The sequence below is a fragment of the Protopterus annectens genome, chromosome 9.part0 (genome assembly GCF_019279795.1).
Source record: "Protopterus annectens isolate FY-2018-M chromosome 9.part0, PAN1.0, whole genome shotgun sequence".
Classification (NCBI taxonomy): domain Eukaryota; kingdom Metazoa; phylum Chordata; order Ceratodontiformes; family Protopteridae; genus Protopterus; species Protopterus annectens.
In genome coordinates this window covers 76,298,611-76,323,480 of record NC_056743.1, presented here as the reverse complement: position 1 = coordinate 76,323,480, position 24,870 = coordinate 76,298,611, and the positions used below count along the sequence as shown (strand labels likewise).

Below are 24,870 nucleotides of genomic sequence, written 5' to 3'. Positions count from 1 at the left end.
TAAAAATTAGTTCAGCAACTCTTGTAAAGCCTGTAGTAAATAGGAAGCATCTCAAAGCAAAAAACCTTTATTAAGTCATAATCTCCCAAAAAATGCCAAGCCCCTCCAAATCCAGATAAGACAACAGGTGGAATTCTTTGCAGAAACTCTGTACAAGCATGTCAGTGGTAGCACAGAGGCTGCTGTGCCTACCAGAAATAATCCCAAAACTAACTATGAAAACAAATCACCCTGGGACAATACAAAATTAAAAAGGTTGTACAACAAAAGAAAAATAATCCATAGATAAAATTAGGAATAGTGACCCAAAGCAAAAGAAAAAAACTCTCTCAACAAACTAGATGGACAACTAACAGGGTTATTTAAGTCCAAAAAGCCAATTGTTAGGTAAAAAAAAATACCTTCCACACCAAGGAAAACCATAAGGCTTCTTCAGTCATATCAGACACTTCAAGAGCAGCATACCATAAGTGTGACAAACTCTTGGCATATGGAGTCACATTCACAGAGCTGAGGAGTTATAGTACATCTAGTGGCCAACAATTTCAGCTCCAAATTTACCCCCACTTACTCACAGCCACCTCCCAGGCAATACCATGTAACATAACCCCTCCAACTATGAATAGGGTGCAAGTCCTAGCTACACTCTCTAAGGCCAGGAATACAGCTTCAATGGGCCCGAGTATTTGAGTATGAATTGGCCACAAACATAATCCAATATGCCTCCTAAATAGCATGAAATATGACCTGTAAGGGTCATGGTTCAGCTACAGCCTCTGAACAGGCTTTATGCCTTGTGATGGAGGACTGAAACTCTCATCCCCTTGCATAAGGGTGGACCATCAACAGATATGATTAGTCTGACTTGTGTAATATGCAAAGCCATGGAAATGATTAACAATAAAAAAAGGAACATGCCAACACTGGACACCACCCAAAAGAGGAGACCTAGTGTAATATGCAAAGCATGGAAAGAATTATCGTGGAAAGATTAACAATGACATAGGAAACATTAAGACACTGGACACCACCCAGTTTGGCTTTGTCAGAGGTATGTCATGTCTAGTACTCCTGGTGGATTTTGTTGAGAAGGTCATCAATATGAGGGAAAAATGGTACAAACCGCCTACCATGACTTAGCTAAGGCATTTGTCACAATAACCTATTCAGACATTGTAAATAAACTAAAAACAATAGGCATAAACCCTTATGTCACACACACTGGGTAGTCAGCTGGCTGTCAGGCAGGACCCAGGGAGTTTGGACTGGGGAGACCTTATCCACAAATAGGCTGGTCACTAGTAGAGTCCTTCAGGGCTCTGTGCTGTGTCCACTCCTCTTTGGCATCTACTTCTTGGAAGTCAAGGTCAACATCAAGGGTCTCTGGCTGACCAAGCTTGCAGATGACTACAAACTAGTAGCAGTCTTAGAAACCCTCCAGATACTAACATCTTATGGGAATGGCTAATGCAAACAAATGACTGGTGCCAAAGCCATGGCTTAAACCTTAGTGACAAGAAATGCATATGGTACTTTTTGAGAAGTTGGCCACACTGGAAAACTACCTCATCAATAAAACACCCATAATAGGAGGCCTAGTAGTCAGGGATTTGGGGACATATATCAATAGTAACCTGGACTTCAAACAACATGTGTTTAAAAAATTCATTCTATATCGATCAACTTATAAGTAAAGGTATGGCATCTAGGTCCATGGAGGTCAACGTGACACTGTACTCGGCCCTCATCAGACCCATCATTGAGAATAATGCCACTTTGGTATATGCCTGACTAGGCATATGCAACAACTGGAATGTCTACAGAGATTCCTCACAAAAAGAATACAAGATGTAAACACAATGTCATATACAGATTGCCTCAAAGCTCTGTCTCTTTACTTTGCTTCCTATGAACTATTGAAAGGTGATTTATGCTTGACATAAAACAAAAAAAAAAATTGCAGGAACTGAGGCACTATAAACCAATATCTACAGCAATACCTTTGACTGCTAATCGTGAAAAAAACACTCCTGATTTTCTCAAATATTTTTAATAAATGGTTTAGCATTTTGTCTGTAGTAGACTTCATAGGAAATTTATGCTTGACATAAAGGCATCCTTTGGTCTTACTTAGATGGACATTTTGCATATCCACAGAATGAACAGCATTATAATTATGAGATTTAAGGACTTAAACTTTGCTTATGACATAAATAGGACATGTTGGAGGGACAGGTATGTATCTCAGAGAATGTCCATTCACTGGAACAGACCTCACATCCATATGAAGCAGAGCCCTTACCTAACCCTATCCAACAATAGCCCAGACCAGTGGATGGGAAATCAAACATCCACCACAGGTCTGGCACCTATGTCTCTGAAGGACAGTGATAGCCATTAAACCATGCCCTAGGCATCAAACACCCCTTAGAATACCCTGGATGGTACAAGTAACCTCCTCAGGCTTCGGAAGGTAAATATACACACACACACACACACACACACACACACACACACAAAACTACTTTTTCACATTTTTGAACATGGGTTCAGGGTGCCATTTCAAGAGTTCCAATCATCTAGAGCTAAGGTTTACACCACCAGGTGGCTAACCCTGCCATGGTAGTTCTTCCACAATACACACACACACTTATAGCCAATTTAGAGTGTCCAGTTCACCTAATGCTTGTCTTTGGAATGTGGGAAGAAATGCACATAAAGAGAAGGAAGATAAGCAGGCTCCACATGTAGCCCAGCTGAAAATCAAAATGGGGAACCTCTTGTTGTGAGGTGACAATGCTATCCACTATGCTGGTCAATATATATATATATATATATATATATATATGTGTGTGTGTGTGTGTGTGTGTGGATATAGATACAGAGAGCTACAGTTGTTTTGGTCATGTGTTCCCTTTGTCATGGTGAAGTTTAGTTGGTAGAAATGTCATCTATGAATTTCATTAAATTATTGTATAGTTTAAATTGTGGATGTTGAATATAGCTTAATTTGAAGATGAGGAGGTTGAATATAGCTTGATTTGATCTATTTTCACTCATTGTGTCATGGTGTAATTGTGACATTAGTACATTCAAACATTGGGAATGTGGGCACAGAGCTCCCATGTTGAGGGTGATACAAATATATATTTTTGTTTTATTTACCTATGCAAAGTAAGAAGAATTATGACCACAAATGTAAATGCATTTATTTTGTTTTGTTGTGTTTAGGTATTACTAATTGACAATGAAATGGCTCAGTATTGTGTATTTCATTCCACTTCATTTTTGATGAGTGTTATTATAGTACGTGTGTGTGTGTGTGTGTGTGTGTGTGTGTGTGTGTGTGTGTGTGTGTGTGTGTGTGTGTGTGTGTGTGTGTGTGTGTAGGTGTGTTTAACTCTTCTTTCTGTGGAGCACAGCTCGTTTTTCTCATCTTTTATTTATGAAATGTGCAGGGCAGAAACTGTTGACAACATTATCCCCAGCATCAAGAAGTCTTGTGATAATACCACAATTTTCTTGTATGGTTAAATATACTGACTATGTAAAAAACTTTGTATTGTAAATTACATATTGTATGAGACTGAGATTTCAACATCTTTCTTGACTAACTGCAAAGCAAGAGTGGGGGTTCTTGCAAAAATAACAAAACAAGCCATCTGAGCATAGCATAATCACTACAGAGGGTTTAGTACTTAAAAAAAAGAGCTTAAAAAACATTGTGAGGACGTTTGTGATCTATGCACTATTTTTTATTCTAGTTTGGATAAAATGTCACCATGTGAATGCCGAATATTTGATGCTCAGAAAGAAGTTAAGAGACTAAAAGCATTTTTATTAAACATATATGGAACTGTAATCTTTACTTTGGTTTAATAATAAGTTAGACATGAACAAGGACACTCTTTGTTTAGGGCTTGAAAGTTCACTGGACAGTTGGAATAGCTACTTACTGTTTAACAGGCATCCCAAAGTCAAAATCCGTTACTGTTTCTTAGATGTGTGCGTGTGTGTGCATGCACGTGTGCATTCACATGCTGCAAAAAGGATATGAAGCAGAGTGCTGATAATACACATTTCCCATGTGATGTCATACCTCACCTCATTGATACTAACACGCTAAGCATGTACGAAAGAAATGACTGCATGTTTCAGATTTATGTCACTAGGCTTACTCTGTCATACCATTTTGTTCTGCAATGCATCCATCGCTCTTCTGATTTCCTCTACCAGAAGCTGAAGCTGACTGTAACACATTTTCAAAGACACAGTCACATCTTGAATCTCCTGTACCAATGTCATCGTATCATCAGATCTTTTGGACAGCTGCTGGAAGCTAGTCTCCACGTTTGCCAAATAACATCCAGTAATGTTCACAAGGAAAGCTATTGCATCCAATTGTTTCTGAACAGTAGTCTTTGCTGCAGACGTCTCTACCTGTGATGCAGGTACAATGCCAGAATAACCTGCATTTTCCATTCTTCTGTTTGCTTCACTTAATGAGCAATTGCCATCCTGCAGAATTTGTTTCTTCATCTGTGATACTTTAACTGCCATAGAAAATAATGTAATTACTAGAAGCAATGCTTCAAACATACAAAGGTGTCATAAACAGATAGTTATGTAAATTATTTGAGCAGAATATTAGACTACTTTATGCAATTCTATAAAAGAACATATGCAAAAAAAAACTTTTCAAGTCCCCAAAAATATGTCAAACTGCTGTTATGAGACTCTCAATTTTACATAATGCAACACCAGCAGAAGGAAACATCTTCTTTTTAGTGTTTTTGAATCAGAGCTGACATGGATTGAAATGTTCAAGTAAAAAATGTACATTTGTGTGGAATTTACAAATGGGAGAATGGCTCTGCAAACTGGGAAGGAGTGATAGCCGCTAGCCTTTACCTCAAAACCAGTACTACTTAAAGGAGGTATAATGGTAAATCTACTATGCAAGGGACATACAGGGGAAAGTACTGCATCACAGAAAATGAACAGTAAATACTATTTCTGCTGTAATTCTGGGAGTGGGTATGAAAATAAATTTTGCAAAAACATGCATCAGCAACTTTCACTAACAATATATATACTGTATACTGGTGCAGAACAGTATCAGAAAGATGTACTTTCATAATGAGATCAAGAGATAATCCAGTTTCTATAGGGAATTAATGCAGTTCCAAAGTGAATAATGCATTAGATGCCACAGTACTGTCTTAACTGAAATCTATGTTATTAAGTTCACTGCAAAGGTGACAGCAATTCCCCAACATACACCTGTATATTCTGCCTTATTAAAAATGATACAAAAATTTACTATTTATCAAATTTAACATGCTTCAGAGTAGTATGGTACTCTGAATGCTTTACCTGAAATGGCTTTTCCAATCCAGTTTTCCAGAATCAAAAGCATATTATATCTGTTGGAATATTTTAGAAGGCATATAATTGTATTTTTTTTTCTCTTTTTTTGGCTCCCTGCAGCAGAAAATCGTCTAGTCCCCAGTTGCTTTCTCCTCATCCACCAGGTCTAGCGTCCCTCAGGCTAAATGCAGCACAGTTCCAGAGCTGGTGAGAAAATTGAAGATATTGGGGCAGTATCTCACTGGTCCCCCAGAAATTCTTTCAACCGTTTTCCCCCTACACTGAATGTAACCACTAACACCCCAAAGATATTAGTGGAATGAAAGCCCCTGTTGGTCGCTAATGGTCAAAAACCAGTAAAATAATCATAAAAAAAGAAGAAAACAAACAACTGTCTTGACCACCATGGAAAACTATTTCATAAAATAAAAGAACAAAATCGATAAAGTAAATACTAAAAGACTAAAAGTCAGTCCAAAAAATTCAGGATAAGCATTTTCAACCTTCCAGGTTTCCTCAGATCCATAAAATGCAATAATGTTATTTCCTTATGATCATAGTCAACATCCAATCAATTCTCTTCCATAGTTTGGCTACCTCCTTGAATCCAGTCTATGATGAAGCAGATGATACTGCCTAGTTTATCAACCAATCATTTTCATCTCGGGAGCTGCTGCCCTGTTTATGGTGTTAGAGACTGTTACTGAAAGCTTAGGAGGAGGAGACATGCAACAGGACTGAAAGTGAAGAAATTAAATGGATTGCAGAATTACAAGCAGATCACCTACCTGCTTTAAATAGTATTATCCCTTTAAAACCAATTCTAAGGGGCGGCGGCTCCTGAGATGAAAATGATTCATTGATAAACTAGGCTGGATTCAAGGAGGCAGCTGCCCTTTACATTATTAATTTTATTCTTTTATTTTTATAAACAGTTTTCTGTGGTGGTCGAGCCAGTTTTTGTGTTCTTTTTTTTGAACATCCCAAAGGTGGAAAGTGCAATGGGCATCAGTGCTGAATTGCCCTATACAGGGGAACTTTGCTGCACCACTTAGAACACTGTATATAAAAACTGTAATTTGAGCATATCAAAGAGAAACTATGATATTTAATAGGACAGGTGGTACCTCATAAGCTGTTTCAAGGATCCCCATATCTCAGAGTTAAAAATGCTTTTCTGTATATAGTATAATGTCTTTATCACTGCACCTCGGTTTATATTCTGACTCACGGTCTTTTTTCATACCACATCATTCAATATGTCTTTATTTTTAAGACACACTCTCTGTCTCTCATTCATGAAATTTATATCCTCCATTCTTACAACATCCACACCCTTTCCACTCACCAAAAAAACTTTGCAAAATCTCCATCGGTGGGTGGATCTTAGATTTTGTCTTTAGAACTATTCCTGTACTATAGCACATCCTTTGTACAGTAAGCAGTGTTTGCATTTAAACTGCATGGATGTACATTGCTCATATATCACTACCAACTTTGAGTCATCCAGTTTTATAAAATATACAGGCCAGGTGTTAGCCTTTGAGCTACAGTTTATGCTCCTAAGTAACAATGCATCTTTCTCTCTGTCCTGCAGAACTGTGGCAATGTTAATACAACTCACTCCCTTGCCCTTTTTGTATGGCCCTCTGTCCATCTATACCTTGCTTTATGCCATCACTTGCACTCCATTTCTATTGTGTCACTGTTCGTATACCTCTAAAAGGTCAAAAATCTTTCACAGCCACTCCAGTGGTGTAGTAGGATAAAGTCCTAACCATGTCCCATCTGACCTAGGTTTGATTAGCCACTGACAGAGCAGCAGGGAGGGATGGGAATGCCCATCCTGGGCAAAGAGCACTCACTGTTGACATTCCATAAAGGGAAGGTGTTGTCCAGATAGAACAGTTGCCCTTGGAAGCAGCCAGCAAGCACATGAAGCAGGGAAAAGGAAAAGTGGGTAAGTCATATTAAAAAAAAGAAAAAACAGGATGGAAGCACAGATGGCCAAGCATTCCAAGATGCGCTGAAGGTCCATGACTGGCCCCAGCAAATCTGTTGCAAGCCCAGGCAATAAGAAGGTGCTGGTAGACATGGCATGGATGTGTGGAACATGGAGCTGGGCCAGTATCATTGAAGTCTGAGTGGAAAAAAAATTAAAAGTTAACTGCCTTTCATTCATATATTGAGAAGTAACTGCATCATCTGGATCTAAATTATTTGCTACTGTGCAACATTCATGATATAAGACTAAGACACATTATTTTTATTCACATTGACTCTCCTTTCTCCAGTTGTTAGCTGGCAGACCTATGCAGCAATATTCTTAATCATGCCCCATAGATTATAGGTTAGTATATATAACTCTGGCTGACCTGTTAATGACCTAATGTTCCTTTAGCAACACCAATTCTGCCAGTTGTACAGAACCTGCACAAAACTCACTGCTTTAGCAGATTACACTGGCAATGTTCTTGAGAGTCTCACCTCATAGATTCTATTTATACTGGCAAAAAAAGCACAAGGCTGAAGATGGAAAACTCCTTTGATTGCTAGTATTCAGCTATAAAAATATAGAATACAGCTCCAAATAAATAGCGTAGTGTCTTTATTATACGCTTTCGTCAAATGACTTCATCAGAAAACAAGTACAAAAAAATCAGAACCCAATATATAGCCCCACACAAGCCAATTAGTCAGTTCATCAACCATTCAATTACCTAATTAAGACAGTTTTAGTAAAACATGTTTAAAAAAACACACAATATATTACCTAAACAAAAAAATTATTAATAACTCCTTTCTTAATACATAATCTACGATCCTCTAAAAAACATTTGATATTAATGGCGTCATTAAGACCAGGCGGTTGGTCAGCCCTTAATTTAATCTGCCATAAAGTTTCTCTTTGCTCTATATAATTTTTAAAATTACCTCCTCTAAGATCCAAGTTGCAAACCTCGAGGACAGAAAACAAGAATTTCTTAAAGTTTTTACATTCCTTTGAGTGTTTATATAAGGCATTGGTCACATCTTGCCTTTTAATACTGTATAAATGTTCTCGAATTCGAGTCTTTAAGCTCCTTGTTGTCATTCCTATATAAAACCCAGAACATGAAATACAGGAACCTATATAAACAACCCCTCTGGTATTGCAATCAACATGTTTAGGGACCTCAAAGGTAATGTCAAAATTATCAATGGCAATATAGGGACCAACCGCTATGAACCTACACATGTTACAGTTGTTACATTTGAACATACCTTTAACATTGTACCTACATGTAGTACCAACAAAGTTCTTTCTTTGATGTTCAAGAGCTTTTTTGAAATTATAACTATTTCTAAAAGTAAATTTTGGTCTATCACCTAAAACTTTAGCTATTTCAAAATTACCCTGTAAAATTTTCCAGTTATTTTCTAATATTCGTCTTATATCTGGACTGTGCATACTCAAATCCAGTGAACAAACCAATTCATTATCACTTAAATGGCTACCATTCTTTTTGTTTAAAAGGTCACTCCATTAAAGTCAACCATGTTTAAAATGGCTTGAAACTGTGTCGTACTTTTATTTTTAACTTCTTGTAAAATACTGTTTAATAACAGTTCATCATAACCTCTGTCAATAAAAAGTTGAATAATAAAATCAAATTCTGAATTAAGGTCACATTCCCTAGAGGTCATCCGACAAGCCCTAACTAGCTGACCTTTGGGGATATTCTTGACTGTGTGTTTACAATGACCACTTCTAAAGTGGAGATAACTGTTGGTAAAAGTATTTTTGCGGTGTATACGACTGTGAAACCTATGTTCACATGTATCCCACCACAATTGTATATCTAGGAAATTGACCTTTAGGCCAGTGTCCCCAATGGTAAATTTCAAAAATTCAACTGTAGAATTTAATTCAGAAACAAAGGAATATAAAGTGTCGTTATTTCCCTCCAAGATAAAAAACAAATCGTCCATAAAACGACAGTAAAAAACAATGTGGAACCTGTTTCTTAAAGTTGTCAAATGTGCCCTTTCCCACCAAGTCATAACTAGGTTGGCATATGCAGGTTCGAGAACATTTATACAGTATTAAAAGGCAAGATGTGACCAATGCCTTATATAAACACTCAAAGGAATGTAAAAACTTTAAGAAATTCTTGTTTTCTGTCCTCGAGGTTTGCAACTTGGATCTTAGAGGAGGTAATTTTAAAAATTATATAGAGCAAAGAGAAACTTTATGGCAGACTAAATTAAGGGCTGACCAACCGCCTGGTCTTAATGACGCCATTAATATCAAATGTTTTTTAGAGGATCGTAGATTATGTATTAAGAAAGGAGTTATTAATAATTTTTTTGTTTAGGTAATATATTGTGTGTTTTTTTAAACATTTTTTACTAAAACTGTCTTAATTAGGTAATTGAATGGTTGATGAACTGACTAATTGGCTTGTGTGGGGCTATATATTGGGTTCTGATTTTTTTGTACTTGTTTTCTGATGAAGTCATTTGATGAAAGCGTATAATAAAGACACTACGCTATTTATTTGGAGCTGTATTCTATATTTTTATAGCTGAACACTAGCAATCAAAGGAGTTTTCCATCTTCAGCCTTGTGCTTTTTTTGCTGGTTTACTTGGTGGTTGTTTTTTATTTGGTACGTTTCGTCCACCATGGCTGAAGATGGTGATGAAGTTTTGTTAAATTTGTCTATTCACCCGACACCTGGAGCGACTGTGGAGGGTCTTGAAAATGTTTTTTTATCTACCTTATTGGATATCAAAAACTCTTTGAAGTTTCTTGTTAGCAAGGCTGAGACTACTAATAACGCGGCGAACGCCTCTAGTCCAACCGGGTCCTTTGTTGAAATGGACACTGTGGTCGACGTAACTGAAGTGGGATGAGTTAAACAACAGCATGATCTTCGCCCACAACTTCCAGATGGTGTTTACCCAGCCCGACCGATGCGGATGAACAACGGTGATGTTCCGGACTGCAATTTCAAGTCCCTTTTAGATAATTTTTCTAATCCCTTCAGCGATGTCAAACAGTACCAGTACGTACTGAATGAAGAGGGAATCAACAAGAAGAGAGACGTTCTGGTTAAACTCCTAAAAAGGTATCGTTCCATTCACTTGGAAAATTGTTATTTCCAAAGATGCATTGAACTTGGTATTATACCTAAGGGGCTTAGATTTTTTAAATGCCCCAATGGCGTCAACAAAGGGGACGCTATGTTTAAATGTTTAGTAGATTTCTTTAACGAAACAGGTTTAAAGTTTCTACAATTATTAATTGATAACAATACAGCCAAGTTATGCTTATTAAAAGACGAGATTGCCAACTTAGAAAGCGATATTAATGGGGCTTTAATTGACAACCACAGAGCAGATTTCTTTTCTGATTTAACCGATGAAGTAGAAAAACATTCTATGGATGTCATTAATCGGAAGCACTCTAAATTGCTTCGCGATGTTACTGCATATGAACAAGGTACTGTTTTTGATAATTTTATCAGCGGTCACAATAAAAATAACAGCAATTTTTCTACCAGTAACCAAAGAGTTTATACACGGAATTCTGGGGTCAGTCATGGCCAGAATTCCAAAGCGGTTACTTTCACCGGGGGTTTGGGAACCCACAGTAATAAATTGACTACAACTAAAGAACCTTTGTTAAATAAAGGGGTATCCATTGACAAAGGTCATGCTTTTTCTGGGCATAATACAGAAACGACGACAGACAGTGGTATTGTTCCTGTTCAAGCTGACAAGGATTCGACAGAAAACGAGACTGATGACTGTGTTAATGTTAACAAGACTGACACTGTTTCACGAGGCTCAACAGTAGAATTTCCTGTTTCTTCTTTTTTAGGCAAGAAGAACCCCCTTCCGCCCAGGAAAACAGTATTCACGAGGAGCAGGACCTTCCTTTCATCCAACTCTTCAGGGGAAGAGATATGAGACATTCACAGTTTACTATTAATAGCAGTAATTTTGATATTATTAATTTAACCAACACAGTTTTTACTGACAGTGAACTAAATATTCTAAGGTTGGGTTTGAATTTTGTTCCTACTACTAGAGCCAACTTTAGTAGAACTGTTGTTGATATTAAGAAATATGTCAGAAAACTCAATTTATCCTATCTAATGCACAGTGTCCCAGAGGTTAATACTGTTTTAAGTAAACCATCCACTTATAACCCACAATTAATACACACCTTGAAAGTGTTTGAAGACTTATGTTTAAAAGAGTTAGACAAGGTTTTTCTCAGTAAAAGACACTTTAACTATAACTTGACTTTAAATGAAAAAATAGCATTTCAACAACTTTGTGATAAAAATCATTCATTAAGATTTATGAAGAGCGACAAGGGTGGTAATATAGTTATAATGGAACAAAGTTTATACAAACAAAAATGTTAGATATTCTCAATAATGATGAAGAATATGAGGTTATTCCTCTGTTTGAGATTAAGAAAAGACATCGTTTGATCCACTACCATCTATATGAGGCATTTATGTCAGGGGAAATTACCCTTGACATGTATAATTTTTGTGTTAACGAACATCCCAAGATTGGGGTCCTTTTCGGGATCCCAAAAATACACAAAAATATTACCAACCCACCATTTAGACCTATAGTCTCTTCACCTCAGTCTGTTACAGAGGGTATTTCTCTTTTACTGGATGCTACCTTAGGTCCACTAGTTTCTATTCAAGAATCCTATGTTCGGGACTCTTGGCACTTCTTGGCAAGAATAAAGGAATTTAATGACACCTTAGTTTTTGACCCGGACAAATTCATTATTCTAACCTTAGACGTGGTATCTCTTTTTACCAGTATTCCCCACGAGGAAGGAATTGAAGCAATTAGAGCACTATTAACTCAATGTGGTTATTATGGTGTCAATAGTGTATCAATAATTTGCAGACTATTGGACATTGTACTTTATAATAACTATTTTTTATTCGATGAAACTTTTTTCAGACAAAAACGAGGGGTGGCTATGGGTTCCCCCACCGCACCTGCATATGCCAACCTAGTTATGACTTGGTGGGAAAGGGCACATTTGACAACTTTAAGAAACAGGTTCCACATTGTTTTTTACTGTCGTTTTATGGACGATTTGTTTTTTATCTTGGAGGGAAATAACGACACTTTATATTCCTTTGTTTCTGAATTAAATTCTACAGTTGAATTTTTGAAATTTACCATTGGGGACACTGGCCTAAAGGTCAATTTCCTAGATATACAATTGTGGTGGGATACATGTGAACATAGGTTTCACAGTCGTATACACCGCAAAAATACTTTTACCAACAGTTATCTCCACTTTAGAAGTGGTCATTGTAAACACACAGTCAAGAATATCCCCAAAGGTCAGCTAGTTAGGGCTTGTCGGATGACCTCTAGGGAATGTGACCTTAATTCAGAATTTGATTTTATTATTCAACTTTTTATTGACAGAGGTTATGATGAACTGTTATTAAACAGTATTTTACAAGAAGTTAAAAATAAAAGTACGACACAGTTTCAAGCCATTTTAAACATGGTTGACTTTAATGGAGTGACCTTTTTAAACAAAAAGAATGGTAGCCATTTAAGTGATAATGAATTGGTTTGTTCACTGGATTTGAGTATGCACAGTCCAGATATAAGACGAATATTAGAAAATAACTGGAAAATTTTACAGGGTAATTTTGAAATAGCTAAAGTTTTAGGTGATAGACCAAAATTTACTTTTAGAAATAGTTATAATTTCAAAAAAGCTCTTGAACATCAAAGAAAGAACTTTGTTGGTACTACATGTAGGTACAATGTTAAAGGTATGTTCAAATGTAACAACTGTAACATGTGTAGGTTCATAGCGGTTGGTCCCTATATTGCCATTGATAATTTTGACATTACCTTTGAGGTCCCTAAACATGTTGATTGCAATACCAGAGGGGTTGTTTATATAGGTTCCTGTATTCCATGTTCTGGGTTTTATATAGGAATGACAACAAGGAGCTTAAAGACTCGAATTCGAGAACATTTATACAGTATTAAAAGGCAAGATGTGACCAATGCCTTATATAAACACTCAAAGGAATGTAAAAACTTTAAGAAATTCTTGTTTTCTGTCCTCGAGGTTTGCAACTTGGATCTTAGAGGAGGTAATTTTAAAAATTATATAGAGCAAAGAGAAACTTTATGGCAGATTAAATTAAGGGCTGACCAACCGCCTGGTCTTAATGACGCCATTAATATCAAATGTTTTTTAGAGGATCGTAGATTATGTATTAAGAAAGGAGTTATTAATAATTTTTTTGTTTAGGTAATATATTGTGTGTTTTTTTAAACATTTTTTACTAAAACTGTCCTAATTAGGTAATTTAATGGTTGATGAACTGACTAATTGGCTTGTGTGGGGCTATATATTGGGTTCTGATTTTTTTGTACTTGTTTTCTGATGAAGTCATTTGACGAAAGCGTATAATAAAGACACTACGCTATTTATTTGGAGCTGTATTCTATATTTTTATAGCTGAACACTAGCAATCAAAGGAGTTTTCCATCTTCAGCCTTGTGCTTTTTTTGCTGGTTTACTTGGTGGTTGTTTTTTATTTGGTCTATTTATACTGGCCTTATCAAGATGTTCCAAACTAATCAGCATGCACCCCTACATCTTCTCCTATTTTTCAAGACCCTAAAAGGCTCAGAACTGCTCAGCTGGCTGACAACTTTTTGACCTGTGACCTGATCTCCCCTTATCACCAGTGATTCTGCCATCTGAACAGAAGTCACTGTTGCTGCGAATGGCACTGGTGACATTTTGGACAGCCTCACCTCACAGATTCTGTCTGTATTGGCCTAACCAAGATGTTCCAAACTAATCAGAATCCACTCCCTCATCAATGTGCAGACAGCGTGATCTCTTACTTAACATTACATTGTGATTTACTTTTGCATTCTCATACAGACCGTGTTGTATCCTAATAAAGCTGACCATGGCTGCCTAAAGGCACATGACCCTGAGTGCTCACCATGGCTTAATATTTAGGTGTGTTTTATATTTCTTTTTTTCTTAACAAATGCTCATTCCATTATGCACCAGTAAACCTAATTTATGTCAGTGGCAAAATTGTCTTCCCTAGTTGTGAGTTACAACATAACTGTGTATTGAAACATAGTGCACCACCAAATGTTTCTGAAATAGTTATGTAGTTTAGAAGACATAGTCCATGCCATGTTTGCATGCTGGCAATGAACATCAACAGGCAGTCTAGAATAGAATTCTATGTTCAAGCTGTGCTCAATGTGACCCAAGAGAAAAACAGGAACTGTGGCAACCCACTGACTGCCATGATATCTACATAAAAAACACAAAACGTTGGCCAAAGTTAGAATAAAAATAGCACAGCAGAGTTGCTAACACATGTTGAAACACTGTACATTGTTGTACCACTGCTGAGGAATCTGAATAACAGACTAGATATCCACAGACACACCAGCACTGTGATGGAAACTGAAAACATAATGTTGGGTATATGTCGAATGGGGAAGTGTATGAGATCCCACCATCATAACTCTGCTGTCCCTGGTTTGGCTTCATATTTTTGTATCTGTCTCTCATAAAGTTTATATTTTCTGATAAATCACTGAGGATTCCATAATTCATACTGTTCAGAACATTCATTTTAATGCAAAATAAGTTGCTTTGTTAGCTTTTTAAGTGAATTAGAGCAATATTTATAATTTTCCTTGACTATAGGCCTTTGACTTTGTCAAGAATTTTTCAGCAAACAGACTGGAACATATGCCCACCATCTGTTTTCAATAGGAAAAGAAGAAACTCATAATGGGACAGTTAAAATCTATAAAGAAGCCATGAAACAACAGTGACTATTGGGCATGTACAAACAAAAGGAATAACATTCAGAGTGAATGGATAATAATGAGATCCCAGGAATCCAGTGACTGCGGCTCACCATCATGTACCTGATGCTTTGTCTGCAACAATGACACACAAAAACATTACCATATTGAAGAACAGGTAACTAGTTTGGAGGAATCCACTGCACAGATAATTCAGAGCATACTACATAACACAGAAAAGTATGCAATCCTATCTGTGCCCACCCAACACTACAAGAAATGTACACTAGGTAGGACACATCTGTGGAATACCAATGTGCCATGACCAGACTTGTCAGCAATACGGTTTTCCAGCCAGGTGTTTATCTCCTACCATGGTTGCCTGATAACATGGCTATGCTTGTACTCATAAAGAACTTGCCAATAGTGATATTAATGTAATGCTGATACCATCCTAGACTGATTTTATGACAGCAGATCCAAAAGAATCTTGTCTCACTCCTTCATGAATCTGATGCAAAGTTCTTCATGTATATGGGGATTTTTTTGCATAGATAGTTTTGAGGGAAGATGAAATGGTCCCAGCCTGTGTAGAGCTTAGAGAACAACTGCTTGATTTGTGTAAAGAGGTCATCCATTCTGAAGTTATCTCTATGTCAAATGACTTCAGAAGTATGAATCCAGTTGCATGGTATCAGTTGGCTGTTGCCAACCTTTTCTGTTCACTTTCTGTGCATCTGCTCTAGTAGGCCATGATGGGAGTGAGAGAGATGACCCATGTACAGAATCGGGATGAGACAGCAAAGGCTTCTGCATCTGCGTTTGGGTCATCTTCTATAACCATTCATGAGATAAAAAAAATACATGGTTAGCACAATACACTGGATGACCACAGGAGGTGATTTGATGTGTCCAGTCTCTGTTGTCCAAACAGAATGTATCCTGAGAACATCACCTAGGTTTCATTTTTGCTAGCTATGGATAATGTTAATGTACATCAACCAAGAACTTCCCAAGAACAGTGCCTCAAATGTATCACATATATCTGTCCCCTGCACTGTTTGCTTTAGCAGTACACACATTTCCCCAGTCAATGTTGTCTACTTTTTTAACAGTTGCTTGTACTACCCTGTCTTTACTAGTGTGGAATCCTCACACATCTCTTGATATGAACATTTGTTATTATCCTACCACCAGCACGGTATTGTTACACTGTGTACTCTATTTGAAGATTTTGCAGAATTTTGCTATACTTAACTTTCCAAAGATTTCCACAGCAATCAAGATTTCAGTACTTTTGCGTTGTTTAGCATTCCATCTCCCTGATCACAGCATTTTTCCAAGAATCTCCTGTGTTGCTCAAGTTTACTTACAAATACTTTCATTTTATAAATCAGTATGCTTTCATTTCTTCTGCTGAAAGTGATAAAGTAAAATTCACCATCCATACACTGACGGTCCAAAGCTAGGAATCATCTGACTCTGCTTGCCTCTAAATGAACATCATTATTATAGGTGACAGAAGTCATTGTTTTTAGAGAACCTGCATGTTTTCACCTCACCTCTACCTTCATGAGCTTATAAGGTTTGTAGGTATTTACTAGGCATGTGATCAAAACAACTACAGAGAAGCTTAGGGAATGAAAACCAATAGATTAACAGGTGCACTATCAACCTAATAAATCAATCAGTGCATCAGCTACACCAATCAGGGAAAGCCATACTATATACTGCATCAGCTACCCCAATCAGGGAAAGCCATACTACATACCATAGAGTAACTTTGTAGATAGTCATCCAGTCGTGAAGACAAGATTTAAATGTGGTTAAGGTGCTACATTGTTTCATATTTAAGGAAGTTTATTCCATATTTAGGAAATGCATTTGGTTACATATCTGCTGTGCCAGTAAGCTCTATTTATACGGCAGTGAAGACTGAGATTCCTGGTGCACATATTTATGGTACATCCAGGTTTGGAAAGGTGAATGAGATCTAGCAGGCCAGAGTCTCTCATGGCATGAAAGGCTATGCAAATGCTGTTATACAAGAGCCTGTATGAGAAAGAAGAAAGTGAGGAGGCTTTCAATCTAGCCAGGTAGCTTAAGCAGCTCAGCATTTTAAGATGGGTGAGGTTTTTGGAGAGGTACATGGTGAATGGGACAATGTGTTTCCCGATGGCCACATGAGGAATAAAAAGAAAGGACATTTACCTTCTTTGGTTCTAGAGGTCATTGGGCTAGGTTGAATGATTTCTTTACTAAGATGGATACATGGTAGTCTGAAGAAAAAACATTATAAGGGATATATAGCTCTATAATGACTATGTTTACTGTGAGCAGCTGTGTTGTAAAAACAAGAATAGCCTTCTTTCCCAGATAAGATCACACTACATTTTTAGCAGTGGATTTGAGCCTTTGATTAGCACACAAGGCTTTAGCCTGGTCCACTCTTGCTGAAATATCAGAAAAACAATCACCAAACATGCAGTTTAAAGCACACTTGGCCAACTAAGCATTTTTGACAGCTGCCTTAATATGACAGAAGTAGACAAAGTGGAAGGGTCCCATAACCTTGTAGAAGACTACAAGTGACATAATTTTTGTGTAAAAATAATGTGTCCTATCAGTATGCAAGAGGGCTATACATCACATGGCATAAAGGTTAATGTTCATTCAGGTAAGACTGTTAGTGATATCAGGATGAGAAAATGTATCAAGGTCTTTTGCCAGGAAAGCGTATATAGTATGGACAGAATAAACCTTGTCCATGATTTCAGTCATTCTTTTCAAATAAGTAAACCTTGCTTTAAATACAGGCTATGCTTTTCAAGAACCCAAACTGACTAGGACTCAAAGGGCTTTACAAATGATACTAGTAACACTTATGGGTCAAAAGTTTGTGGTTTGGTGGCCTTTCATGGATGTTCTGAGGGAGAAGATACCAGCGCCATGAGGAGGTGTATGGCAGGAGAAAGTGACGCATGCTGGAGTACAAACTGTGGACATATCTGTAAAAATGAAATCAAGAAAATTTGCCTCCATATTTGGAAGAAAAGGAGTTTGGTCTGGGGAGGTGACATTAACAAAGATTAGAAAATGAGTTTAGCAACTTTTATGAAAACCTGTATAAAGCAGAGAAATTATGAAATTAAGAAAAAGTACAAATCAAAATGTTTATGGAAGAATTAAATATGCCAAGGTTAGAGGTAGATGAGGCTCAAATACTAACAGGATATGAGGAGATGACATAAAAATAGTGATGTATAAACAATCTACAGGAAAGTCTCCAGGGACAGATGTTATTCCTGTGGAAGTTTTTAAGCTAGGACAGAAGAAAATAATAAAGATCTGGAAGGTTTTGTTTAACAGTGTTTTAAAAGGATAAGAATTGTCAGCATCTGGAAGAAAGTGGTGGCTGCAATACCTAAATATGGTAAAGAATTGTTGCATCCAGCTTCAAATAGGCCCATGGTAATAAAGTATTTATGTCTATAATGGCTAAAAGAATGGCAAAGGTGATGCCAGCATTAGTAAATCTGGATCAATGCTATTTTTTTTCTCAAAACTTTTTTTATTTTTCAAATACATTTGAATGAATTCCATAGTATTTATAGACAACATCTTAAATAACTATGTACACTATTTACATTAGCCTGACACTATAACAGATCTTAATGTATACTGTTACTTTATAAGTATGTCCAATCCATTATCAGTGTCTGATCAATTATTGTATAGTGTCAATCATTGATAAGACTTTTCCCCAAAGATTGTTGATAAACGGCTTTGGATAAATTCTTATTTCTTTAATTTTAATTTTCAATAATGCTATGGTCTTCAGTAGGCTATAGAGGTCTTCCAAACTTGGTATTGTGTTTGCATTCCATCTTCTTGTTATACACTTCCTTGAAATTGCAAGTATAGTCCATACTAGCTACATGTTTGACCTATTCAAATGAGGATCTTCATTCACATTTAATAATGCAAGAGCTTGAGTTAAATAAAATGATACATTAAATAATGCTTGTAGAAAGTTATTAATACCATTCAAAAATGGCTTAATTTTAACACAATCAAAGAAAATGTAGTTCCAAATGGCACTGTGTACCTGCTCACATCTCCAGCATATTCCTTTTATGGAAGAATTAATTTTACTGATTCTGTCTGGGGTTAAGAATGCTCTGTACAAGCATTTCCAATTAAAAACTATCCAGTATTGTGTAAAGGTTGTATATTTTGTCTATAATAAGATATTTGTTTTAATATCTTCTGTTACCTGTACTGAGTGTCCTTTTGCTATATATTTCCAATATGAAGTTTTGCGTGTTGTTTTATAGTTTATCAATATTTTCTAAAAATTTTGAAATACTGTTTCCCATGTCAAAGTCATTATATATGATTTCATGTATGTATTTCGTAAATTTAGGTATTTCTTTAAATGAAAAATTGTTAATTATTCTACTTAAATCTTGTGAATATGACAGAATACTCTATAAAGTTAGCCAGTCCGTTTGTGGAATTTTGTATGTTGTTTTTATTACTTGCATATCTACACTTTTAGTTTTTTGATACACTGGAGCCAACAAACAAATCCTTTCTGCTCCCAGGAATTAATAATATATCTATATATTTTATGTAGAAAGTTCTTTGTGACTATAAATGGTTTTAAAAGATCAAACCAGAATTTTAAATCTATATTTGCATTAATAATTTTCCTAAATGAGTCAATGTAATAATTAATCATACAAGTTTTAGTGAGTTTAGTTATGTTATATTGCACACTAATATATATGTCCCATGGCAAATTGTTTTTATCTGTTTGAAATGTATTTGTAAATCAAATTCATTTATTGATATTACAGTTAGTAATTTTTTCCAATTTGTAGAGTAATTTGGACTTATCCATTCTGAGATTGTTTTAGATATTGATGCTTTATTTATATGTTCCTATATCAGGAAAGTTTAATCCTCCCTGTTTCCATGGTCTGATATGATGTATTAAAACTATTCTGTTTCTTTTCGGAAACGATAATAATTTTATTAGGCATGAATTTATTTCTTTAAGAATATTCCTTTCTGGTAACAGTTGTATTGCCAAGGCAATATATAGGATATTGGGCAGTAAAACCATTTTATTAACTGTAGTCTATCTTCAAATGTTATTTTGTTCCATTTTTCCACAGAGATTTTAATTATATTGGCATTATTGTAGTTTTTAAGACTAATTCATTATCTTTGCATAACTCAATTCCTAGATATTTTAAGGTAGAATCTTGTTTCCCTGTGTTGTGATCCCCCTTAGTCTTGTAGTTCCTTTTTTGTATTTAAAAATTAAAATTTTGATTTTGATTTATTGGAGTCCTGAAATCATGTAAAATTTGTCAATTAATATATCTAATTCTTCTAATGTCTCTTTTGTATTAAATAGTGATAGTAATATGTCATCAGCAAATAGCATTACTTTAGAATTGTATTGTTCATGAACATCTATTCCTTTGGTTTTTATATTGTTATGAATTGAATCTGCTAATATGTCAATAGCCAGAGCAAACAGAATCGGTGACATGGGATATCCTTGTTTAGAGCCTTTTCTTATGTGTATAGATTCAGAGGTAAAAGGACCTAATTTGACATACGCTAAATTATTTGTATATATATTCGTTAGGAGATGAACAGAGGATGCATGAAATTCAAATAGCATTAGGATTTTGAATAAATAGTCCCAATTTAGGGACTCAAAGGCTTTCTCTATATCTAAGCCAATTATGAGTGTTTATTTTCTTTATTAACATAATCTATAAGAGAAATTATCCTTTTAATATTGTCACGTGTGTGTTTATGATATATAAATCCAGCTTGATCATTATTTATTGTTTTGGATAGTGATATTTTCATTGTTAGTTAATATTGTCATAAATATCTTATAGTCATTATTTAATAATGATATAGGTCTATATGAGGTACAGAGGTTTCGGGATTTGTTTTCCTTTAGGATTGGCATGAATAAGGAATGTCTCCAAGAGGGTGGTATTAAAGCTTGTGACTGAATTTCTAATAGTGTTTTATGGAAGAGGGATAGTCTCTTTGAAGGAAAAAGTTTATATATTTCCATAATTATGGCATCTATACCTGGAGCTTTATTATTTTTACCCTCTTTTATTGTATTTATAATTCTTTGTAGGATATGGGTCCTTGCAGATCTAGTTTTTAATTTTTCTGGTATTGTTTTGTTATATTAGAATATTTTTTTGTCTATATTTAATTGATTGATATGTATATTTTCTTTTTGGAAATGTTCCAGTGATTTCTACAAGCATCAAGAATGTCACCTATATCCGAGATATTTTCCCGTTCTTTTCATGAAAGATACTTTTAATGTTATTAGCTTCTGATTGTATTTTGATTCTTGGGGATAAATTATGTAGATATTTGGGAGACGTGGCCAAGGTATTAATTTTTAGCTTTTCTAAAGCTAAACTAGTTTTATGTGTTAGAATTTCATTGTATTTATTGTTTAATACTTCTTTCTTTTTCATCTCCAAATTATTTTGACTTTTTTCAGCTTCTACTGACAAAAGTTTGGATTGTAGATCTAATAATTCAGAATCCTATTCTCTGATTTTTTTTATACCAAGTTAGGGTTTTACCATATATGACAAGGTAAAACAGTAGTGTTATTATACATAGCCCATGTTATTAAATCCTGTCTTTAATTAATAATATCTAAATTCAGCAGACTGCTTCATCTTATACGACAATTATATATTTTATGTTTAGATTTACTAAAACCATACATTACAAAACTACTGTGTGTTTTTTGGGACTGTTTCTTAGTTATTTGAGAGACCACAAGCTGTAATGCTTATTCTTATTATTAGCTCCTTCCAAGCATGTTTATACAGTCCATAGACTTTAAATTATGAGACCCTTCTAGTTTCTTATTTGTTATAAGTTTACTTCCATCCTTACATGCACACATATCAGTACTTCAAGCACAGGCAACAATGCCCATCCAGTTTTGTCAGAATACCATTCACTAGTTCATGTGGTGTGTTTCCAGGCTGTTCTTAAAATATCCATACCAATATTTTTCCTGTTCCATTTTACCAGCCTGTTCCATGCAGTGGCCACTCTGCCAGTGAAACACTCAACACACCTTCCATCCCCTCAGATATTTCCATGAAGGAAATCTGATGGCTCTCTAGCACTTCCTGACAACTCAAAACAGCCCTAGACTCAGCTATCCCCATATGCCCAACACGTCTGAGCAAGCTCACCTCCCAAACCACTGCAAAGGGTACTGCAGAAGATCAAGTGCTCTTAGTCTTTCAGAATAACTCAGACTTCCACTCTTATGTAAGTCCTTAATGTGTTTGGACCAAAATACATTTTAAATATAAAATTGTGCTTATTATTATTTTTTTTTAATGAAGAATTAACAATGAGCTAAACAAAGTGTTGGGAGATCATCAATATGTGTACATGTGGTTTAAAACAACCCTTTTATTTATATATATATATATATATATATATATATATATATATATATATTTTTTTTTTTTTTTAAGCCAAAATCTTCACTGCTGAAAATCACCTCAGAGGGTCCTCAGAGCCTTTAAGCATTATCGTCACTCTGTCTCCATTACCATAGCAACTGGGAAGCATCTGTTTCTGTTAGTGTGTCTGTGTACTACATACCAGAGGCTCGCAATGCACCTGAAGCAAAGCTTCTCTTCACTTCACTGCAACTTCAAGCCTAAATTCCCTCCCTTTCAGCAAGGCAGCAGCCAGGGGAAAAAAACAGATAAAAAAAAAAAACTCCTAACGAGCCGCCACAACAAGAGATAACACATTCTTCTAGCCTTTTCACCTCTCACTCAGCAGATGTATAAACAAACCATTCTCTTCCAAAATATCCCAAATCACAGTTTTATCCACCCCCTTCCCCTGGATCCAGGCTAAAACACCAAATGCCTCTTCCTAATACACAAACATCAGTAAACCTTGATCACAAGCCATAACCCACAGCTTCCCGGAGACGAAAACGGCAACATACAACAGCTTCCAGACATAGCTGCATCCACAAACACCATGTCAGGCTTAATCAAACAGCACTCGAAGCTATGATACCTGCCATAATTGATATTAACTATGTTTAGACAGAATAATAATAACATTTGTATAAGCTGCCAGACACAGCTGCATCCATGCACACCATATCAGGATTGCTCAAACAGCACTCGAGGCTATGATACCTGCCATAATTGATATTAATTATGTTTAGACAGAATAATAATGACATTTGTACTAGCTGCCAGACACAGCTGCATCCACACACCATATCAGGACTGATCAAACAGCACTTGTAGCTGTGATACCTGAAATAATTGATATTAACTATATTTAGACAGAATAATGATGACATTTGTACTAAGAGTTTGCTACTATTATTTAACCAGGATATACATAATATTTCTAAATCATACTTTAACTGCTATTATATATGATGTTAATTTGTTACATCTGAGTTTGAACTCTGATGAATGGTACCTTGTTGAATTAGTTAATTAATTACTTAAATTATTATAAGTAAAATTAATGAAAAATGAACAAGAAAAGTATTCAGTGAGTTCAAGTAGGGGGAATAGAAACTTCTATGTTTGTATTATATGTTGCTTTGTTTGGCTTATATATAATGTAAATATTAACACATTTTGACCTACCTTTGTTTGGGAAGAATTATTAAGTGCAATTTCAGGTAAGTGAGTGCATTGTAAGGCTTGAATGTATGTGAGTGTGTTTGTAAGTTGTATGTGTGGGTTAGGTTAGGCAAGTTGAAGTATGAGTGTGTAAGTGTTGGATGTGTTGGTGTTCATATATGTGTGATGTGTGATGTGTGTGTGCTCGAGGGATTGTAGAATGTCTGGGTGTGAGTTTGCTGTATTTTTCTGTTTGTGCAATCTCTGAGTTAGAACTAAGTAGGGGGGTGTTGGGGGTTCAGCCCCCCCACATAGGGGGTGCAGGGGAGTTTGCCCCCTTGCTTATATGTAGTGTATGTGTGTTGATTTGTGTTATTGTGTTTGTGTGTGATTTGTTGTTTGATTTGTTGTAGTGTGGGTAGGATGGTGTATGTCTTGTGTGGTGTATGGTGTGCTAATGTTCGCAATTTTGTGTTTTGTGGTTTTGGGATTTTGACCATTCGCCTTTATGGTTTAGAGATACTGAAATCTGAGATTTCAGTATTTCAAGATTATAAAGCGGAACTCTATATATATATATAGTGGAGTTCATAAATTCAAATGCCATGGAACAGCTAGTCACTGTTCCCACGAGAGGAAAAAATATACTAGATCTCATTATCACAAACATGGGGACAAAATGCTCCACACCGGAAGTATATCCCTCATTGGTGAGATCTGATCATAAACTAATCTCACTGGAAATCCACATCCCGCCCCCACCCCAAACAAAAAAGACCACAGTGAAGAACTTCTCTAAAGCAAACTTCACACTACTCAAGACTGGTGTGGTATCCTTCAAGGCCCCTGAGCCAGTGGAAACCACAACCCAAGCTGCGGAAGCCCTTACAAATGCCTTCTATGAACACCTCCAGGACTGCATGGATCAGGCAATCCCAAATAAA

General features: G+C 35.9%; 1 protein-coding gene across 2 annotated transcripts in view; it reads right to left on the bottom strand.

Annotated features, from left to right (window-relative positions):
• LOC122811043 overlaps positions 1–24,870 on the bottom strand; it is a 442,144-nt gene that overhangs the window by 176,743 nt on the left and 240,531 nt on the right. For both annotated transcript variants that reach the window (XM_044082579.1, XM_044082578.1), the window contains one exon: positions 4,189–4,553. In XM_044082579.1, the coding sequence (XP_043938514.1) occupies positions 4,189–4,553 (365 nt within the window). The remainder of the gene's footprint in view (positions 1–4,188; positions 4,554–24,870) is intronic.